The sequence below is a fragment of the Prionailurus viverrinus genome, chromosome B1, assembly GCF_022837055.1.
Source record: "Prionailurus viverrinus isolate Anna chromosome B1, UM_Priviv_1.0, whole genome shotgun sequence".
Taxonomy (NCBI): Eukaryota; Metazoa; Chordata; class Mammalia; order Carnivora; family Felidae; genus Prionailurus; species Prionailurus viverrinus.
Window position 1 is genome coordinate 199,177,841 of NC_062564.1, and position 21,476 is coordinate 199,199,316.

Here is a 21,476-nt window from a genome sequence, read left to right on the forward strand (position 1 = left end):
GACTCTGAGACACAGCTGTAAATGCCTCCGGGATTGGCCACCGCCTGTGGGTGAGGGCCAGGGAGGCAGCGAGGATGTGGGGATTGGACAGGCTGGTGTCAGATCCCTCGCTCTCTGTGGGACTGAGCCCTCTGAATCTCCCATCTCCATCTGTAAATTTGGGACAATGAGAGCCACCCCACAGGGTCCCTCGGGGTGTTAAAATGGTAAACAGAGGACAAAGGGTAAGCGGGGAGCTAGACTCCTGGAAGGTGGTCTCCTAGTTACTAGCATCTCCCAGTTTAACTCTTCTGTGCCCAGTGTCCCAGCCACCAGCCAGGCCTCATAAATATTTACACCCAGCCTGTGTTGCGATGCTCAATTAATTGCTCCGGTGACGCACTTTGAGGGCCTCGGAGGATAGGTGCTGTGCAAGGCCCCGAGATCGTTAAAGGCACAAACAAGTCGGCTCACACAAGCGGCATCCTCCAGAGCCTTCTGTGGCCCCAGAGCTTTTTCAGATCATTGCCCGAAGTCCAGGCAAGATGTGCTTCCGAAAGCACCCTGTCCAAAGGGGAACGTGGTGGCCAGGCAAAGCCCTCATTAGAAAATGGAGAGAGACCTGTGCAGATAACTCACGACAGGAAAAAAATCCAAGGGGCCTAAAACCACTTGAAAAAGAAGAATTCAGTCTCACTGGTCATCAGGGAAGTGAAACAGGCACCGTAAGGGATCAACAAACAGGCAACATTATTTTAAAGGATGGGATTTAATAGTGTTGGGATACGGTGAGATGGTCACTTCCCGCTCTGTGGATTAGCGTCTAAACGGACCCAACCCACGTGGAAGGAAACTGCACGATCCACAGCGAGAGGCTTGGAAGATCCATGTTGCCTGACCCCTTCGCTGTGCCTGGCGGAGTCTCACCACAGAAATATCTGGTGATTAGATTACAATGCGCCCTGCAACATTATTCACCATAATGGAAACTAGCGAGAACTTGAATGTCCCCTCTAAAAATCACACAGGCAATAAATATCATGCGTTTGAATGACCGCTGAAGATCTAGAATGTATCTTTAACATCAATAGCCCATAGTTGGTTCTGCTAGTTTTGCTACTTATGTGTTTCAATGTACTCACACATCCTCAGAAGCACATACACACATGTAGAGGGGATTTGCCAAAATATTACCTGGGGTGTTGATTGTTATTTTCTTCTACGTTTTTCTGTTTTCCGTATTCTCTATAATGAGATGTGATTTTAGATCTAGAACAATGCGAACATCAAGAAGTCGTTCTGGGGGCTCCTCCTGGGTGGCTCAGTCGGTTAAGCGTCTGACTTCAGCTCAGGTCATGATCTCACGGTCTGTGAGTTCGAGCCCCGCGTCGGGTTCTGTGCTGAAAGCTCGGAGCCCGGAGCCTGCTTCGGATTCCGTGTCTCCCTCTCTCTCTGCCCCTCCCTGCTCTCTCTCCCTCTCTCTCTCTCTCAAAAATAAATAAACATTAAGAGAAGAAGAAGAAAAAAGAAATCATTTTATAGGTTGATCTGGGGAAAACGCCTGTAACAGCAGCCCATCCCGCTGGGGAAGGTATGTAATCGAATGCGGCTGACACTTACCTTGGCTCTCTTTTCTGCCCTAGGTCATGGCCTCGAATCAACAGTGCCACCGGTGAGTCAGGGGCCTTCAGTCACCTAAGCGGTGGGAATGCCACCATGGGTCTGTTACTCTCTTCCTTCCCTTTTCTGCTTTTCCTTCGATAAAACTATTGGCCTGTTCGAAATGGCATCAGCCACTTAGGGTTTCTCCCCCTGGTCGCTCCCGGGTGCAGCCCGGTCTGTGACTTCCACAGGCTTTGGGAAGCTGGCAGGTGGAGGGGAAAACCCTGGCTCTCCTCCACTTATTAGCTGTGTAGTCTGGGATGAAGCACAGATCCCTCTGGGTCCGAGTCCCTTCATCTGTAAAATAGGTAAAAGTCGGCCTAAATGTCAGTGTTGTGGCCACTCAGTAGGGCTCATTCAACGAAACTCTGTGTGATGGGTTCCCCCCAAATTATGTGTTGAGCGGATGGAGCGATCAGAAACCACATTTTATGGCTTCTTTTGCATCTGTTTTCAGAGCCTAGTTCTAGGTATCAGGCGCTGAATAGAATCCCATTAAAATTTGAGTAAAAGTATGTAGTCTTCATTTCAGAGCATTATTATTTCAGGGGGAGTCCGGTAGAACTTCCCTAGAGAGCTGGTGGCTAGAAATGACTGCAGTGAGACAGAAAAAAAAAAAAAGGTGAGAAATAGACCAGAAGTGTGCAAAGAAGGGATAGAATCATAGGGAGTGATGTAATCCTCAAATGAACTCAAAGATTCACAATGGCGCATGTTGGAGCATGTAACCAGCACTCAGCACGTCCCAAATAGCAGTGAGGAGAAGTAGAGAAAAGCAAAATCAAAAGTACAAGTATGAATATAAATAAGAAACAAGCACCCAGCTCTAATCCCTCTTACAGAAAATGCTTTCATTAAGCTTGCTAGTCATTTGCTAAGAAAGATTGTGTTCTCTTGAGGTAGATGCTTCCAAAATCTCCTGGCATCTTTGATCTCAAATACACCTCCCTCCACCTGCTTGCTACCTCTCATCCCTTCCCACCGTCCGCTTAGAGTCCTGGGGGTACTCCAGATACTTCTGGATACTTCCGGGAGATTGCCTGGAAACAAAGTTGCCAAACTGAGGCAGTGGCTGGTGAGTTATAAACCATGTGACCCATACCCCTCTCTCGTCACCCCCCTCTCCACATTCATCAAGGTAGAGAAAAACTTACAGATGGGTATTGCATTTCATTAACAACATTCTAGACACGTAATCATGGCGGGGGGGGGAGGACAAAAACAAATCAAAACCCCAAGAGAGCTGATTGAGATAAAGCTGCCCAGGCCTGCCCGTGCACACTGGAATCTATATCCTGCCAAAAATATTAGCAGCAAATCATACCACCCCAGCCTATGCATGCTTATGAACCACAGCCAAGTATCTATTAAAATATAACACCACTGACATAATCAAGGATTTACATGATTCACAGAACAGTCGCTCATCACAGGGATATTTATAACATTTCTAGATATTTTTAAGTTGTTTGCATTTTTTTGCCATGAGATCCACACGAGGGACATCCATAGGAGAGAATACCACGTAGCCATTAAAAAGATGCCATTGAAGCATATTTACCGACATGTTATGTTTATAGCATGCTGTTGTATGATGGAGAAGACCAGAAAACAGTGTGCCCATATCTACATAGACTATATTGTGTGTGCATGTGTGTGTGAGAGAGGTTTAGCTATACTCAAATGTTTACAGTAGTTGTCTTGGTATGGGGACATTAGAGTAATTTTTATTCCCTTCTTTTTTGCTTATCCGTATCTTATTATTTTTCTCCAGTAGCATATATTGTTGTATGCTAAAAATACTCTATTTAAAAAAAATCCACCAGACCTGGAAAAGACAGACGCATAACCCAACTTGGACAATCTGTTAACACCAATACCTTCTGTCAAGCTGACATATAGAGAAGAGGGCCATGGTTTTCCATAAAATAAAGTCAGGAGTTTCTCTCCTTCCACTGATTAAAGAATGAAATTAAAGATAGCCCTATTTGAAAAGTGGTTCTTCTCTCTTAAGGTACCATACGCATTAAAACCCTGGTAAAAACATGGATTGGCTGTGTCCATTAAATGGACGAGAGATTTCATTTTGTCCAGGAGCACTTGTTTTCGTTTTGTGGGCTTTTTTTGTTTGTTTCCTAAGGAAAGCAGTCTTGAAAGTTGGTTTTTCCCACTTTAAAAAAAAAAATTAATAAGGATTTTAGAAGCAGGCGGAGGGAAGGCAGGTATGGTATATGTGAGCATCCACTGCCCCCTGCTGGCCGCGTCTAGACATTGCAATATTGGTATTAATTTAGCAGAGGCTGGTTGTCCCCCAAGAGGCTGGGAAAATGGGTGGACAGAACCAATGTGAAAAGTTGACAGTTGAACAGCTGGGAAAAGGTGTTCCCCTAGTTCTCTAAGCACAATCCAGGATTTCAAGTCATCCACGATTGCTCAACCCAAGGGATCACAGTTGTCTTTAAAATGTATCGTGTGTCAGAATCACAGTAGTCAAAAATGCATATTCTCAAGCCCACTCCCAGGTGTACGTTTTGGCAGGTCTATAGTGAGACTGAGGAGTCCCTACCCTTCACAAAATAACTTCAACTCATGTAGTGCTAGGATGGTCTTTTGAGAATCACTGATTGAAGCAAAAGAAAGAAAGAAAGAAAGAAAGAAAGAAAGAAAGAAAGAAAAGAAAAGAAAAGAAAAAGGAAAGGAAAATGAAATGATTAAGACTGACCCCACCAAGAAGCTGCTTTCGATTCTCTGGACAACAGCTGTCTCGGAATATTTTATTTGAATTTCTGGAGATCACCTGAGAAATGGGATGGGCGACAGCTGCCTTACCTATCACCATCCATCCATCCAACCAATTTATGGTTGTCCCTACTGTAACCATTACAATAACCAGCTTTGAGCATGGTTGTTGTTGTTTTTTTTTTAAGAAAATGAAAATGAAAGGTCCTGGGGAGTCAGCTTATCTCAGATACTAATACTGTGCTCTACAGATGGGGAAATCAAGAATTAGAGAAAGGAAGTGAACTTCCAAGGGCCATCTATGGAGAACAATAAGTCTATTCTCCAAATTCTCAATAAATGCTTCCATGTAGCTATTTCTGTGAGTTTGGGCCATTTGTGACCGAGAATACTCTTCAGATCAGGCGACTGTCATTCTAAAATGTCCAGAAGAGCTACGTGACTGAGCTGGTAGATGTGTGGGAGACAGCTATGACATATGTTAAATGTACATGGGTGCATATAATCTATATCCGTCTCTGTTTCTGTGTGTCTCTTTCTCTCTTCCCCTTCCTATGTCCTTCCTTTCCTCCCTCCTTCTTCTCTTCTTCCCAAGCCTAAGTCATGTAGCCAAAGCTCATTGGACATCCTAATCCTTTCCTCAGAGACAGTGAGAAAAAGGCAAGGAAGCTCATCCCTGCCTCTCCCTACAGCTGTGGATCGATGCTGAACTGAAGATGTGCTCAAGTTTGGAACTAGCCAGGGGGAAGTGTGTCCTATTCCCCACTATATTGAGATGAAGGTTGATGGATGCCCTCTGTCCCCCGAAACCTTGTGGTTCCTAAAAGATAAACACTGATGAAGGCAGCACAGGTAGAGGAAAGACCCCTGAGCCAGAAGTCTGGAGCCCAGAATTTGAATACTGGTTCTCTGACATCCATGAGACCTAGCCTTCAGGTGCTGACAATACTCACAGGATAAATTAGGTAAACCGAGTGCAAGAGAAGCTATATCCCCCAGGAAGAAATCAGCAGAGTAGAATTCCGATTCATCACAATGCACTTGTTCGTGCTGTGCCACGCAGCGTTCTCATCTTTAAAATGAGGATGTCAGCGGGGCGCCTGGGTGGCGCAGTCGGTTAAGCGTCCGACTTCCGCCAGGTCACGATCTCGCGGTCCGTGAGTTCGAGCCCCGCGTCAGGCTCTGGGCTGATGGCTCAGAGCCTGGAGCCTGTTTCCGATTCTGTGTCTCCCTCTCTCTCTGCCCCTCCCCCGTTCATGCTCTGTCTCTCTCTGTCCCAAAAATAAATAAACGTTGAAAAAAAATTTTTTTAAATGAGGATGTCAGCCAGCCATGGTCACTGAATCCCCGAGCCTCACAGCTGGACGGGGCGCCCGCTTGAAGGGCTGTTGGCAAGAATTGACAGAGCCGTGTCGATGGAGTGGAATGTTGAAAAAAGGCACTGTTTTGTTTAAAAATGAGAACTCAGTAGTGATCAAGTTCCTAACATGGATCTGAAAGCAGAGTACTCACGATCTCTTGATTGGGCAGAAACGATTTGGTCATGAAGTTGAACTTGAAACACAGAACACAGCGGTTCATTGGGGGAGCCTGTGGCCAAGGGGGTTATTTTGTTAAGCTTCTCAACAGCTCTTTGGGGCAGACACTACTATTCTCATTCTACAAGCTGATATTAGTTAACCGAGGCTTGCAGGCTTGCCCAAGGTCATGTGGCCAGAAACAGGCATGGCCAGGGTTTGAACCCAGAATTTCTTCCATGAATTATGTGTGCATGCCTTTGATCAGAAGCTCTGCTACATTTTTGGTGAATTCCAAAGCTGACCTCCACAAGGAGATAAAACAGTAAAGGCAGAAAGACACATTAGGAAGAAATCACGGGGGCTTAAACGTGACATGATTGTCTAATTCTTACATAAGTCAAGTGCAGAGGTAAGCAGTCCAAGGCTGTTTAGCCTCAGAGGTGCTGCTCCCTCCCTTGTATTGGCCTCAATCCCAATGCCTAAAATAGTGACAGCTATGCTCCAGGCAGCAGGAGAGAGGAAGGGAAGAAAAAGAAAAAAATAAAGACCTGGCAACAATTTCTGTTCGGAAAGTTTCCTGGAAATTGTGAGTTCATTTTCCAGCTTCTCCGTTTACCAAACCTTGGACTCACAGGCACGCGTAACGGCGGGGAAGGTCAGGGTGTATGGCAAGAACTTGCTCTAGGTGCCCACGTACCCACCTGACCACCGGGGCTCCCAGGACGGACAGGGAAAAGCGGACGTGGGGAGACACAGCCGGGTTGTTGAGGAGTTCCTAGCGACGGGTCGTTGGGACCCACTGGCCTGTCCCTTTGCCCCACGTACTTATGAGCAAGCCCAGCTGGCAGCCCCTAGGGTCAGAGCCAACACTGACCCTCACCATCACTCTCCCTGCTCCGCCCCCCCTGCCCTCTGAAATCTTGTGACTGAAATGAAAACAGAAGCTGACTCCGCTTGAGGGAACTCCCCTGGTTTGGAGCTGCCACCATCTGAAAAGCCTGCTGACTTCACTTCCCAGAGAAACAGAAAGTTCCTAAGCACTGAAAGCTTCCTACTTTTACTTCTCTTCTCCCACCAGATGAGCAGATTCTCTTTATGGGACCTGCTGGGAATTGTTTCAGGTGGTTTCCTTCGAATGCGACCCTCCCATAGAGCCCGCCCTTGGGGACACAGCCAGCCCCCCTTCCCAGTAGAGGCACTAAATTGTATAAGCCTGGGGCCCCCAGCGGCTTCCGTTCAAGGAAGCGTTTACGCGTGCAAATGGTCCAAGCTTCTCTCTAAGTATATCTGACCCGCGTGGCCCATCTCCTATCAGAAGGCAGTCGGAGCTTCTAACAGCGGGTCGCAGACCTCGGTGTGTGTAGATGTCATCATAGACACTGGTGCAGAAAGTAACTGGTGTGCACTGAGGCTCAGGTTTTGCTTTCTTTCCTTTTTTTTTTTTTTTCTTTAAAGCACCCAAGAGGCAAGTGGTCAGGGGACCTTAACCTGATGGCCACCGGCCATACACCTGTATCATACCTCTGTAGTCACGAGAAGAGGTGTCCTCGCTGATAGCCCAAGGCTGGCGTAACTGCCTCCGTGAGTCGGGAGGGCCCCTGAGCCTTACACCTTCACGTCCCTTCTAAAAATAACTCGAAGGGAACATTGTCTTTTGTAAAAAGATGCTGTTTCCTTGAGAGGAACGCAGAAGTCAGTCGTTCTCCGGAGCTGTTTCGTGTCAGTGGGTGATGGACTGCCCTCCACGGACACTTGAGTATAGCTCTTCCAGGATGATGATGGGGAAAGCTGCTGGGCAAACTTCCTTCATCTTCTAATAAAATGGCTCTCTCTGAGGAACCAGCCTCTCCTTCAGCTCCAGGAAGACTCAAAGACCTGGAAGGGTTTGGTGTGCCTCTGTGTTGGGGGTCCAGGGCCAGCAGGAGGGAGTGTCCAACTGAAGCTCACTCAGCCAGGGAGGAGGTCAGGTTCTATTTCCAGTTTACCACGGGTTCTCCGTTCTGGAGGGTGTCCACCTTACCACACGCTGTGTTTCACAGCCGACTATGCAGTCGCCATGCCCTTGCCATATCCTGGGTTCCAGGAGTGATCAAGGGCCTGAAATCTCTGCGCTGCCTTGGGGGAGGCAGGCACCCACCGTCTGTAACTATCTAACATATTTTTGGCTTGCTTTGTTCCTACATGCTATGCAGAGACCAAAAAAGAGTGTATGAATCAGGAGGGGCTAACATCTATAATGCATCAACTATAAATGTTAGTAGTGTAATAAAATGAAGGTTTATGTCCTGTTCACATCACAATCCAATGTGGATTGAAGGAAGCCTTTTCCCCAAACGCTCATTCGGGATTCGCTCTCCTTTAACCCTTTAACCCAGTGGCTTCCATTATCCCTGAAGGCCTTGGGGTCTTCTGTCTCTAGCCAGGCCCCGGGGCAAGAACAAGACATCAGGAGGGTCAAGAGAAGGAGACGGTCGAGTGCATCATCCTGGAGTGAAGCGCATGCCCCCACCTGTTCCAGCGGCCGCAGCACCATGCCATGTTTATGTTTATTTATTTCAACAACAGCCACCCAGTGCAAGGGACAGTGGGAAGTGTGTGCCAGCCGAGGGCCCACAGGAAGAGGAAGCATCCTCACAGCCATGCAAGGACAGGGTTTGAGGTAGTGAGGACCCGGGCTGGAGAGATGCTCCTTAACTTTTACCTCAGATTGGTGGTCAGGGCGTGTCCCCCCAGGAAGATGACATTTAAGATCTGATCTGATGGATGGAAAGGACCCAGACACAGGCAGAGCCGAGGAAAGAATGTTCTGGACTGAGGCACAGTGCATGCTGATCTCTGAGGTTAAAAGAAGCTTGGCATACTGGAGAAACTTGGAAAGAAGGTGATGTGGCCCATTTCAGAGGTGAGGGAGAAACTGGAAAGAGATACAGTTAGAGAGGGGGCAAGAACCGGGCTACGCTGGGGGCTGGGGGCCACGGCAGGGAATCTGGACCGCGTCTCGTGGGCCATGAGTGACGTGAACTGATTTACAGTTTTAAGACTATGCTTTTTAATAATTGCATTTCCAAAACTGCGTCGTTAGCAACACAGGTAGGTAGGTACTGCAGCAGATAAAAACGATTCCTTCCCTAAGAAAGGCCGAGGACATCACAACAAAGAAGTAATCAAATGCTGCCAAGTGTCACGGCAAGGAACACAGGAAATAAGTGCTCTGACAATTCAGTGATATTAAAGTAGCCCCGCGTGGCCCGAGAGGCGAGCCCCAGGAGGATCTCAAAGGGCACTGAGCATTATGGAAGGCGGGGGCAGAGGAGGTGGGGACCCCAGGTGGAATCGACACCAGCAAAGACTCAGAAGTGGCATGAAACATATTTGGGGGATCCAGGAGAGTCTGGGGCTGCAGGCTCGTGAAAGGAGAGACCAATCCTACGGCTCTCTGTGGGGATGTCGCTATAATGGCCGTGTTCAATGAGGCCAATTTCCTATAAGGAAGTGACATCGAGCTCTGAATCAGACAGTAGAATCAGACTAGATCACATGGGCCGGCGGAGATCCCCCAAAGTTTGGTGCTCACTTGCTCCTTCCAGGCCAACTGGCTTCTATGGATGACCTTATTAATTTAACTCAATTCATGAGAGAGTACGGATGGCTCTGTGGGGCTGGAAATGCTGTGCGTTTCTTCACCAGCGCTCTCAGTGTGGGTATGATTGTGCTGGGAGAGGAAGGCATCATCCGTGCCTTAGGACAGTGGTAGCTGTGAGCCATACCACCAGGCTGGGCTGGGGCTGGCAGCAGGTGCAGTCAGATCCCTGCACCTCCTTCCTCATTATCTCAAGGAGATTAGCTCTGGCTGGTTACCACCTCCCCGATGCACCGGTCCTGAGCAAATTCCAGAGAGCTGTGTTTTCACTGAGCCAAACTTTCCTTAATTTACACATTCCGCTCTACACAAGGCCTGGGCATGCTGACACAAATTCCCAGCTATTAATTGCATTATTTTGGTATGGAAAGAGAATTCAGGGTGAAAGGGCAAAAGGCTAAGAGCACGACGAAGGCCAGGCCAAGATGCAGAAACACACATCAGACCGCGGTCCTCGACGTGCCTTGGACCCAGGCCAGACATTTGCCCTGAGATTCTTAACAGGAGGAAGGGACGTATGACCTCTTACGGAATTGGTGTTTTCCATTAAATCACAGCGAACCAGTTGCTGAGAAGCACGCAGCTCCTGGGACCCACTAGAAACTTCTCACATGTGGGCTAATAAAGAGGATGTGATAAGAACATTTTCTGCTTACCGTGTTCCTCGGTGCAGACCAACAGCGGGACGCTATAATGCAATTTAGGAAAATTAAGTCTAGAGGAAGCAAAATAATCCCGCAGATCGTGTGAGCTGCTCTTCGTGGCTCTGTGTCACCTGAGCGCAGAGTTTAAAGCAGAGTATGGATTGTGCGCTACGTGACCTTCAGGCAGGCCTTGCATAAAACAACCCCAGCGAGGGGCGTGAGCGTTGAGAAATCTCACATGAACAATCCTCGTTCAGCAAATGTCTGTCAAGAACTCATCTGTTCAGTGTTGGGCTCTGTGCCTGGAGCTGGGGACAGACGAGGGAGTAGACCTGTCCCCTGCCCTCGAAATTTCTCCGGTCTGTTCAAGGAGATGGACGGATGGCAGGTCACAGCAAAGGCAGTGTGCGTGCCAGAGGGTGTAGAGGGGGGAGTAAGCGTCTTCATTGGCCCAGATGCTGCAGAGACGTGACCTGGCGTATCTGGGGGGGGGGGGGGGGGGGGGGGAGTCCTTCTAACCTAATGCTGACCTGCGGTAGAAGGAGCGAGCCTTCCCAGTTTGCATTTGATTGTCTAGCCTCCTTCCTCATCGCCCCTGCTTTGCAAGAACAGCAGATGGAATGAGAAGTACGTCATTCACATTGCGTTTTAGGCAAGCGCCATCAGGAGGAATTAACGGGAACGAGCCCGAGATTTCTGGAGAAACACAAGGGCCGCTCTTTTCTGTGTTTTGCAGTAATGTTGGCTCTTTTGTTGGCAGGCCAGTACCTGAATACTGAGGAGCCTCCTCCCTGTGTAAGTAGCCACCTCCCCTACCTGCTTGTTGGTCTTTGAAATTTACAAAGCGAGCGGCTTTTTGTCAACCAGGGGACTTGGCGAATTTAAAAACAACAACATGGGGCGCCTGGGTGGCTCGGTCGGTTGAGCTTCCGACTTGAGCTCAGGTCGTGGTCTCGCAGTTCCTGGGTTCAAGCCCCACGTGGGGCTCCGTGCTGACAGCTCAGAGCCTGGATGGAGCCTGCTTCAGATTCTGTGTCTCCCTCTCTCTCTGCCCTTCTCCTGCTCTCTCTCTCTCTCTCTCTCTCTCTCAGAAATAAATAAACATAAAAAAAAAATTTAATGGAAACCCTGGAATCGTTCTAAATATTCAATAGGAAAAAAACCATTGAATATATTATGACATATTCATATTATGAAGCCATTAAGAATATTTACAAAGCAGTTTCATAATGGAATAAAATTTAAAATTTATAACATGAACTCAGCTATCTAAAGTTATAAATAATTTTATTGTTAAATTGTATATAATTAATTTTTTAATTTTTTTTAATGTTTATTTTTGAGAAACAGAGAGACACAGAGAGTGAGTGGGGGAGGAGCAGAGAGAGAGGGAGACACAGAATCCAAAGCAGGCTCCAGGCTCTGAGCTGTCCGCACAGAGCCCAACGCAGCGCTTGAATTCACAGACCGTGAGATCATGACCTGTACCAAAGTGGGACGCTCAACTGACTGAGCCACCCAGGCACCCCAAATTGTATATAATTTAAATAGTTCTAACTAACATATCTAGAGATAGATATGTTATATCTGTAGATAGGATATAGGGACTAGGTAGAGATAGATGAGAGACAGAAAGAGAGAGAGAATCTGCCTGTAAAATCTTTGGTTCTTTATTGTTTGACATACTTTTTTAAGAATCAAATTGAAGCTATGGATGGTCACCCCAGGACACACACACACACACACAATATCAATCAATCAATCACAAAATATTTTATAAAGTAGGAGGTTTATGGACGGAAAACAGGAGTTTTTAGTAAAGATCCCTTGCGATTGGCAGTACATAGATAGTAGACAGATTAATGGATAAATAGATGTAACTCATTATATTTAAAATAAAATTCTAAGGTGCCTGGATGGCTCACTCAGTTAAGCATCTAACTCTTGATTTAGACTCAGGTCATGATCCCATGGCCAGGGGGATCAAGCCCCAAGTCAGGCTCCCCACTAAGCATGGAGCCTACTTGGGATTCTCTCTCTCCCTCTCTCTCTCTGCCCCTCTCCTGCTTGCGCACATGCTCTCTCTCTCTCAAAATAAAATAAACATTTAAAAATAAAAAAAATTAAAATAAAATAAAATAAAATAAAATAAAAATAAAATTCTGCCTCTTTCTCATTCCGGAAAGAGATAAACCACAATATTTATATTTGGTTCTGGGAGCAAGCTTCTCCGGGTCTGGCATGGATGGTTCCTGTCCCTCCTGGTGTCCCTCTGTGCCCTGCCCCACAAAGTCTAGCAAGGCAACTAGATTAAAGATGGACCCCGTCTCAGATTCTTCCAGCAGGTCCAAGATTTCCCAAAGAGACTGCGCTCTGCGAGGTCTTGGTGGTTGCCATAACAGTATATAAATGATGCCCTTGCAACAAATGTCCAGCGGTCAAATCCCTAAAGAGGTTGCTTCAGTTCAGAATTCACTTCTGTATTCACTTCCCGGGGAGAACATCTCAGCCACCTCCCCACACCCCCCCCCCCCCATGTAGCCAGGTCACTTGTGACATGCCCTTGGGTTCCCCTCCTGTCAGCTTTGCTTTGCCCTGGGTGCTCCGCTCTACTGAAACGCATTACATCATCTAGAGGAAAGGGATCTACCATGTCCTGAGCTCCTGTCATGGGCAGGTGTCAAAGTAGAATCTTTATATACTTTTTACCCAATTAATCTCTGACTACAATCAAATAAAGTAGGTTTAGCCTACTCGTAAATCTCCAATTTACAGATTGAGCATGCGAGTCAGGGGGGTTAAGTAAACCTCCCCCCGGTCATAAAGTGAGCCCACAGTTTAGATCTGGAAGTGGGTGGCTCCATCCTGGGTCCATGCTGTCCCTGGGCAGACCAGTCCTCCCTGGTTTCCCCATCCAAGAATTCCCAGTCTAAGCCCTGCTTGCCTCCAGAGACCAGACCAAGGAGGCGGGGTTTCATAGCTGTAATGCCTGGTTGCTAGGGGCACAGTATCAATACAACCATGCAAACGGCCCCACTCGAACTAAGCTCAGTGACTTCACCTCTTTCCTTTGGGTCACCAAGCTCTCCACTTCTATCCTGTTCCTGCTCCCAGGTCACTGTGCTGGTCCCTGGTCTCTTGCACCTGAGCTCCTTGAATGTTATAACTTCATAACTTGCCCGAGTCCTCAGTTCTTGCAGGACTCAAGCCTCACTCTCCTTCTAGGAGTGCGCGGGTGGGAATCAAGGGCAGCACGCTGTGTCTTCAGGGAGCTCACCTCCTTCTTTACTCCGTCCTGGGGAGAACACGGACTTACTAAATTGCATTCTGCACCCTCGCATCAAATAAGCAGTTTCAAAGTAGAGCCCCAAAAGCCTTCCAGACAAGGGCCTGGTGAGTCCCCACGGCACTGCTGCTTGGCCGAAAATAGGGCCCATCGTGGACATTGTCTTTACTTTTACCAAACTGCTTTGATAGAGCAATGACAGCAGAAGTCATACACTTGTCTTGGGGCTGGTAAGCAACCAGAGAACTGGAATATAAGAGATGGAATTCAAAACGCAAGCCTCTAGGGGCGCCTGAGTGGCTCAGTCTGTTGGCCATCGACTTCGGCTCAGGTCATGATCTTGAGGTTGTGAGTTCAAGCCCCGCGTCAGGCCCTATGCTGACAGCTCAGAGCCTGGAGCCTGCTTCGCATTCTGTGTCTCCTTCTCTCTCCACTCCTTCCCTGTTTGCTCTCTCTCTCTCTCTCTCAAAAATAAGTAAACATTTAAAAAATCTTAAAAATATGTATAAATAAATAAAATGCAAGCTTTTAATTCCATGTCCATCCACTATAATAAAACCACCCCCTGGATTGTTGTACTAATATAACAAAACAAAGTACATAAAGTGCGTAGCACATATACAGCCCTCAACAAATGTTAGAGAGGCTTTAAGAGGAGAACTGGTGGCCTTGCTTTATCTCTGAATTTCTTCAATTGCCATTATTATATGGCAGTCACAGAAATATTTATAACTACTATTTATTTTTCTTAATTTTTAATGTTTATTTTTGAGAGAGAGACAGAGCACGAGAAGGGGAGGGGCAGAGAGAGAGAGAGAGAGGGAGACATAGAATCCGAAGCAGGCTCTAGGCTCCGAGCTGTCAGCACAGAGCCTGACCTGGGGCTCAAACCCACGAGTGGTGAGATCACGACCTGAGCCGAAGTCGACTGAGCCACCCAGGCACCCCTATAGCTACTATTTATTGAGTCAGTTCTCACCACCCAGCATTTTGCTCAAAGTTTTACCTGTTTTGTCTCATTTAACTTCTAGTTGCCAAAGTCACTCTATAACTATGGGTACTTGTATTCGTGGGTGTGTAGAGAATCATCTCATTCAAACATAAATTTGAAGTGGCCTCTAACAAAGATGTCTCGGTCACTGGAGAAATTACAGTATCAATGAAAAATTTTAAATCATACTCAAGAAATAATTACACCCTAAATCTAGGTAAAATCTGTTATTTTATGTACCTGCTTAGTTAATAAGCCTATATGAAGAATCTACTATGTGCAAAAGAAAGAAAAAAAGAAAGGAAGATGAAAGAGAGAAAGAAAAAAAGAAAGAAAGAAAGAAGAAAAGAAAAGAAAGCCAGATATAGTTAAACTATAAAGCAGGAACTTTAAGTCTTTAATCTTTGACTACAAAGTAATTGGGAGTCCAGAGAAAGTTAGTGTGCTGCCCAAGTCACATAGTGTGGCAGAGATTGGCTGGGAAGAAAGGCTCTCTCCAGGGTAACAAAGGAACTTAACAAACTCGGGATCTGAGCCCAGGCTCCCACGGTTCGCCATGGCGCTAACTGGTTCAAAGGCAGAATCATGGGTGTGGCGACACAAGGAATGCCCCAGATTCTTCGCCCTTCATCTCGGGCTCAGAACGATTTGAATACCTGGTGTCGGGTTCCGGTGTGGATGTGCTCAAAGACCTAGCACTGCCCAGCAATGGCACCGAGGACCTGTGTGTGGCTTTCAGAAGCCACCATTCCCAGTTTCTATATATGTAAAAGAAAGATATAGGCTCTCACATTTGAGGGCTGCGCTGGGGGCTGCGCATGAAAATCTCTCGTTACGGGACCTATTATTCATAGTCATAGCCATTTGGAGTCTGAGTGGAACGAGGGATCTTACTGTATGAAAGATCACGGAGATTAGTGTCCGGGCTGAGACACGGCACAGTGCTGAATTCAGGTCCCAACACACAGGTGCAGATTCCAGAATTTCTTTGAGGACGATTACATCTCTTGCCAAGGGGTACCCCATCCTGCCATCCCCAGTGTTCAGACTCGGAGCTCATTACTACTGTGTAGAAATACAACTGAAACTTGTGTGTTGATCGTGTATCCTGACACCTTGCTGAATTGCTTATTGGCTCTAATAATTTTTTAGTGGGTTCCTTGGAATTTTCTACATACACGATCATATCACCTGCAAGTAGATCCCTTTTCTGCTTGGAGAGGCTCGTGTGATTACCATCGGGCCACTCAGGTGCTTCAGGATAATCTTCCTATTTTAAAGACAGCTGGTTAGACATCTTAATTGCACCCTCAGTGTCCCTTCACAGCAGCCCCCAGATTCTTTGATTGAATAACCAAGGATGGGAATATGTGAGGACATCTTCAGGATTCTGCCTACCCCGAGACTTTAACTGCCCCAGACCCCAGCCTCTGAAATGTTTCACCCCCAGCTCAGAGAATCCGTACCACTCCCCTCGCTAGCACCGCAGCCCGCAACCTTTGTCACGACCGTACCTTCCCTTGACTTACTCAAATGTTCCCTCCTGCGTAGGAAAGAAAGTCTGCTGCAACGGGCCTGGAGGGAGCAAAAGACCTCAGAGATGGCGACTATGAAGACCCAGAACTTCGTATGGTAGAGGCAGGGCGAACGATAAAAATTTTACCAGCCAGGCCTATAAAGGAATCTGAATATGCAGGTAACATCTGGGGCCTAAAGTCCGAGAATGCACGTCCATGATGCGACGCGGCACAGTAATTAGAGCCGATTCTGAATGAAACAACTCTATGAAAATCCTGCCTCCGTGGCTTCCTAACTGTGGGACCTCGAGCGAGCCTATAGAAACCATTCTCTCTACCTGAAAGTAGTGTTCGTGGTAACACAACTTACCCTCCAAGGGTTCTTTCGAGTTCTCACCAGGGGCACAGAGTCAGAGCTCTATAGCTATCGGTTGTTATTATCAAGATGCTCTTTTTGAGTCCCGGGAACAATGGAGGAGCACAGCAGGGAGAGGGTGGACAGGCAGGGCCGTGGGCGGCATGGAAAGTGTTAACACAGAGCTTGCATAATGAGCAGCAGGGCGAAAGGGAAGGATTTTGAACTTGGTTGACTCGTTTTGCAGGTAGCCAGCGTAGACGTAGCACCAGGACCTAGCAGCAGAGCTCAGCTTTTTAAGAGTAAGGAAGACATAATTTCCCATCCATCCTTGCGCCTTTCTAACTGGGGCACCCCGGGCGGCCTTCGCAAGCTCTCTGAATCGTGGATATAGCGCAGGGCTGTAAGGGAAAAGAGGAAGTACTTGTGATTTCTGAGGGCCCGGCCCATGGAAAAGAGTCTACAGAAGCTCCTCTGGAAAGAACCACCTTGGAAATAGCGATGAAACCCCTTTTTTTTCATCCACTCAACAAGCGATTACCGAGTGCGTATCTGCAGGGTGCAGTTACTGTGTTAGGAAGGATCACGCGACACAAAGACAAAGCATGATCCACACTCTCAGGAAGGTCACAGCCTAGAGGCAGATGCAGAAAGACCAACAGATAAATATGAAAGGGTGAGGTGTATAATATAGAAAGGAGAAACGAAGGGTGGGTGTTGGTGGGTGGGATCCGGGAAGATTTGCGAAGGTCATGACACAACACAGAGCTCGAAGGGAGAGCAGGAGTTTCCAGGGGCTGAGAGAGTGAAGGGTGTTCAAGTCCAGACTCTGGGCTTTGGACCACATCCTCCTCCTCCTCAGGCTTCGGTCTCCTAATCTACCCAGTGGAAGAACTTCTTTCCTCATGCCTAGGTCGTAGGCATTCAACACGTTTGTCGATGCGCACGTATTTTGTACATTGCGATGTGCTGAATCTACGTAGGGTATGACTTTGAATTTTTCTCTTTTCACAGATACGCGCTATTTCAAGGATATGATGGACACTCCCTTTTCCTTGGACGCCCAGCCCTCCGTCCCCACGGAGGGCCAACACTGGCACACACGGATGGGGCTGGAAGAAGTGAGTAAAGGCTTGACTGTATGAACCAAACGTGGGCAGGGCAATTCCTGGCAGCCAGGGGCGTCCCCGTCGCTCATTCCCAAGGCATCTTGCGAGGTGATGAGCAAAGTGGGCTCAGTGAGGTGCAGGGGAACCGGCTCAGACCCCTACTGAGATCATGGTCCTGGGGAATGAGCACCAAGAAGGGAGGAGAACTTGCACCTGGGAAGGTTTTCTGTGAGGCATCAGAGTGAGGAATTTTCACAGGCATCGCTCGTCCCCTGATGCTGGTCCCCTTTTCCAGAAGCAGAGTTTGAAATCAGACCTTGTTAATAATAATATATCATTTTGCCCAGATTGCAGGCCTGATGTTGCCTGCTGGTAAGTGAGCGGTAAGAAGTAAGTCAAACGTCTCTGAGCCCCTTTGTGACCTCGTGCATTAAACAGGAATAAAAATCCCTACTGTGCTTTACTTCAAAAGTCTGTTTGGAAACCACAAACAAGAAATCCATGAAAAAAAAAATCCTGTAAATACAAATGCTCTACACACATATATAGAATTTCATTTTTATTATTTTTTTATTAAAATTTTTTTAATGTTTATTTCTGAGACAGAGAGAGATAGAACATGAGTGGGGGAGGGGCAGAGAGAGAGGGAGACACAGAATCCAAAGCAGGCTCCAGGCTCCGAGCTGTCAGCACAGAGCCAGACGTGGAGCTCGAACTCACCAACCGTGAGATCATGACCTGAGTTGAAGTCAGTCGCTCAACCGACTGAGCCACCCAGGCGCCCCTAGAATTTCATTTTTAATAATGCTTTTGCTAATGCTTCTTTCCTTAATGCAGAAATGCATAAAATACGAATGAATCACCCATGGAGTTGCAGGGCAATCAGTCATGGCACCGTGCTAGATTTCATGTCCGTATTCTCTGGGCAGATATATTCCATGCAAGAGAGTCCCTGCGTAGAATATCTGCCTTTTTTCCTTTTCCTATCAAGTTCTGGTTATAAAATAATTTCCCATGTGATAATCAAGTATTAACAGCATAATCTTTTGAGATATATCATACCCCATTATGGGATTTTTAATTATTGTACTTAACCATTGAGTGAAAACATTTTAAAGGCTTTGGTACACATGATGAAATTTCTTTCCTGAAAAATGGTTTCAACTGACCCTCCCAAAAGCCCGATATGAGAATGTGCACCTCACAGGACTCCCACCAAAACTGGCTATTACTTTACTAATCATATTTTAAAGGGACTTCAGTGTTCTGTTCTTTTTTCATTTGTGCCACGTTTATTAGTGAATGCGAGCATGCTTTTAAATATTTATGGCGCATTCTTCCTTGTGCATTATTTGTTCACACTGTCTATCTATTTAACTTGAGGGCTTCTGTTAATATTGATAAGCAAAGGAAAGTACAAATATTACCACGCCATGCCATTTACCCAGAGCACATCCAGTAGACTTTGAGAGAGCAAGAGGAGGGATGAAATATTGAACACTTCTGCCTTACACAGGCACAAAGCTGAATTTTAATCATTCATTCAACAAATTCATTCAAGAAATATGTGTTGTGTGTCTGCCACGGACCAGACACAGTGATAACCTCTGGTATGCATTGGTAAATAACCAAAGCCCTGCGCTCATGAAACTTACATACTGGTGGGAGGAGACTGGTAATAAACAAATAAACAAATAATAGGCAATATGTTAAGTAATAGTGCTTTGAAAAAAGAAAAAAAACAATTAAAGCAGGGTAAGGGTAGTCAAGGAAGGTGTTCCCGAACAGAGACAAGAATGAATGAATGACACTTAATCCTTAAAATGCCCTTGCAAGGTGAGCATTCTAAGCCCCATTCTATCAGCTCCAACTTTTATGAGCTCTTTGCGCCTCTTACCCTCTCGGAGCATTTATTATCTTAGCTATAAAATCTCATCACTATTAGGATAGTCCATACAGAGCACAGTGTCTAGCATGAAGCTGTCAGTCACTAGATACCAGCTCCTTGAGGTACAGGAAACATTTTGGCCCCAGCATCTGACACAGTACCATTTTGTAAGAGGATCCCAAGAGATATTGGTTACATGGAGGAAAATGAATGCACAAATGGATCCTCAATCTTTTGAAGGGAATCTTGAAATAGGAGTAGCCGTTTCATAAACAAAGAGACCCAGGCTGGACTTCTGTGCACATGGAACCCCTTTTTCAGCCTGGTCTTCGAAGTTCTCAGGTGAATATTTGCTGCTATCAGCAAGATCTGCCACTGGGGCAGCCGCAAAGGGGCAGTTTGACAGGGAGGAAGACGTTTCAGGCACAAAGTACATTCAGAGAACAGTAAGAATTTTAGAGCAACTGGACCAAGGGCTGACGACACAGATTCTGGTCTGGTTATGAAAGAATGGAGAATGTTCACATAAAAAGCTGAGCTTCCCTTTCCCCCCAAAAATCACTGATACATTCCCCTTTATATGTAAGTATGCCTTGATGAGAAGAAAAAATTTGTAAGATAATTCTCGTGGGAGTTTTTAAACCCACTATGCCAGAATTTGAGGTTCCATTCTTATTACCGCGTACTTCCTTCATAATATCTCGGTAGCCTTCTGTTACAATACGGATTTCTTCCTTTAGCTACATCACTTCGCAAGTGGAACTATCATCTCCACATATCGAGTCAAGCAAAAGCATGTGAGGAAAAGGATACGGGAGATCAGCACACTTGACCGGGGCGGGGGGGGAGGGTTGTCTTATAAATTAAGTCAAGACTTGGCTCAGTTCAGATAAGGAGGGAATTTTACTTCTATAATCAATGCTTGAGTAATCACGTTTTTATGAGAAGCAGATTACATTTTTCATTATAGCCTCATTCTCAAGAATTAATTCTTACTAGTTCTGCACATTTATGTTAAGATTTAACTATCTGTGAAAGGGATCTTCAATAATCCTGACAGAGGCCAGCTCCTAACTACCACTGTCTTAAACCACTAAGCCGCTGCTCATGCTTCCATTTATTGAGCATTTGCTGTGTACCAAGCACTGTGTTCAACAATGGGGATGCATGAACCAGTGCTCACCATCTAATGGGGGAGGCAGTGGCCCAAACTGGCAGTTCCAACATTCCCAACGTAATGTCAAATGCTAAGACAGAGGTGAGTGTGGTTCAAAGAATCCACAACACTTAGCCCAGCTAGAGGCTTTTGAGAAGCCTTCTGGAGGAAGCAACGCACAGCAGTATGTGACACATTGCATGGTCATCAGTGGTTCTCATCAGGGACCATTTTGCCCCCTAGGGAACACCAGGCAGTGTCCAGGGACAGGTAGGTTGTCCAGACGGGAGGAATGCTACTGACATCTAATGGTAGAGAACAGGGATCTGCTAAGCATCCTACATTACATAGGAATTACCCACAGCAAGGAATTATCCAGCGCCAACTCTCAATGGTGCTGAAGTTGGGAAATCCGTGTTATAATTAAACCTGTGATATAATACGTTATAATATGTTGTGAACTCAGACCTATGTGCATGGATGAGTCCTTTAGAACCTTTATTCCTCTTTTTCCCTCATAATCTAGCATCGATGCAGGTTTATAGTAGGCATTAATACATATTTATCTGATAGGAAAATGGGAGTAGCCCCTAGGGAGGGGCAGAAAATATTCCTGGCCCTGGAATCCTATACTAATTCCATCAGAGGGCACTCACTGCTGGGGGAGATGCAAGGCAAAGAAACCGTCTCATGCAAAGTGGATCGAAGTGTCCAAAGACACAAAATTAATTTGGCCACCAAAGGGAGAAAGTGCAGGAATACTAAGGAAGCCCCATCCCTAAGACCAGAAGCACGCAGGGCCACCTAAGACAGAGACAACAGAGAACCTCTCCCATACCCATGACCTGGCTAGCAATGGCAAGTGGGCAAAAGTATTGAGAGACCCCCTCTGTAAGGCAGGCATGCAGGGGAGATTGAAAGCTGAGGGTGCAACGCTGAAAAACCCACTCAGCACCTGAGCCGCCACAGGGTGACCCTGAAGGAATAGGA

The 21,476-nt window shown here is 46.5% G+C and overlaps 1 protein-coding gene across 1 annotated transcript in view; it reads left to right on the forward strand.

The window, feature by feature from the left end:
* Nucleotides 1-21,476, forward strand: part of CLNK (cytokine dependent hematopoietic cell linker) — a 164,949-nt gene that overhangs the window by 86,850 nt on the left and 56,623 nt on the right. The window contains exons 4-7 of the mRNA XM_047856125.1: nucleotides 1,623-1,651; nucleotides 10,945-10,979; nucleotides 16,013-16,157; nucleotides 17,348-17,454. Of these exons, the coding sequence (XP_047712081.1) occupies nucleotides 1,623-1,651; nucleotides 10,945-10,979; nucleotides 16,013-16,157; nucleotides 17,348-17,454 (316 nt within the window). The remainder of the gene's footprint in view (nucleotides 1-1,622; nucleotides 1,652-10,944; nucleotides 10,980-16,012; nucleotides 16,158-17,347; nucleotides 17,455-21,476) is intronic.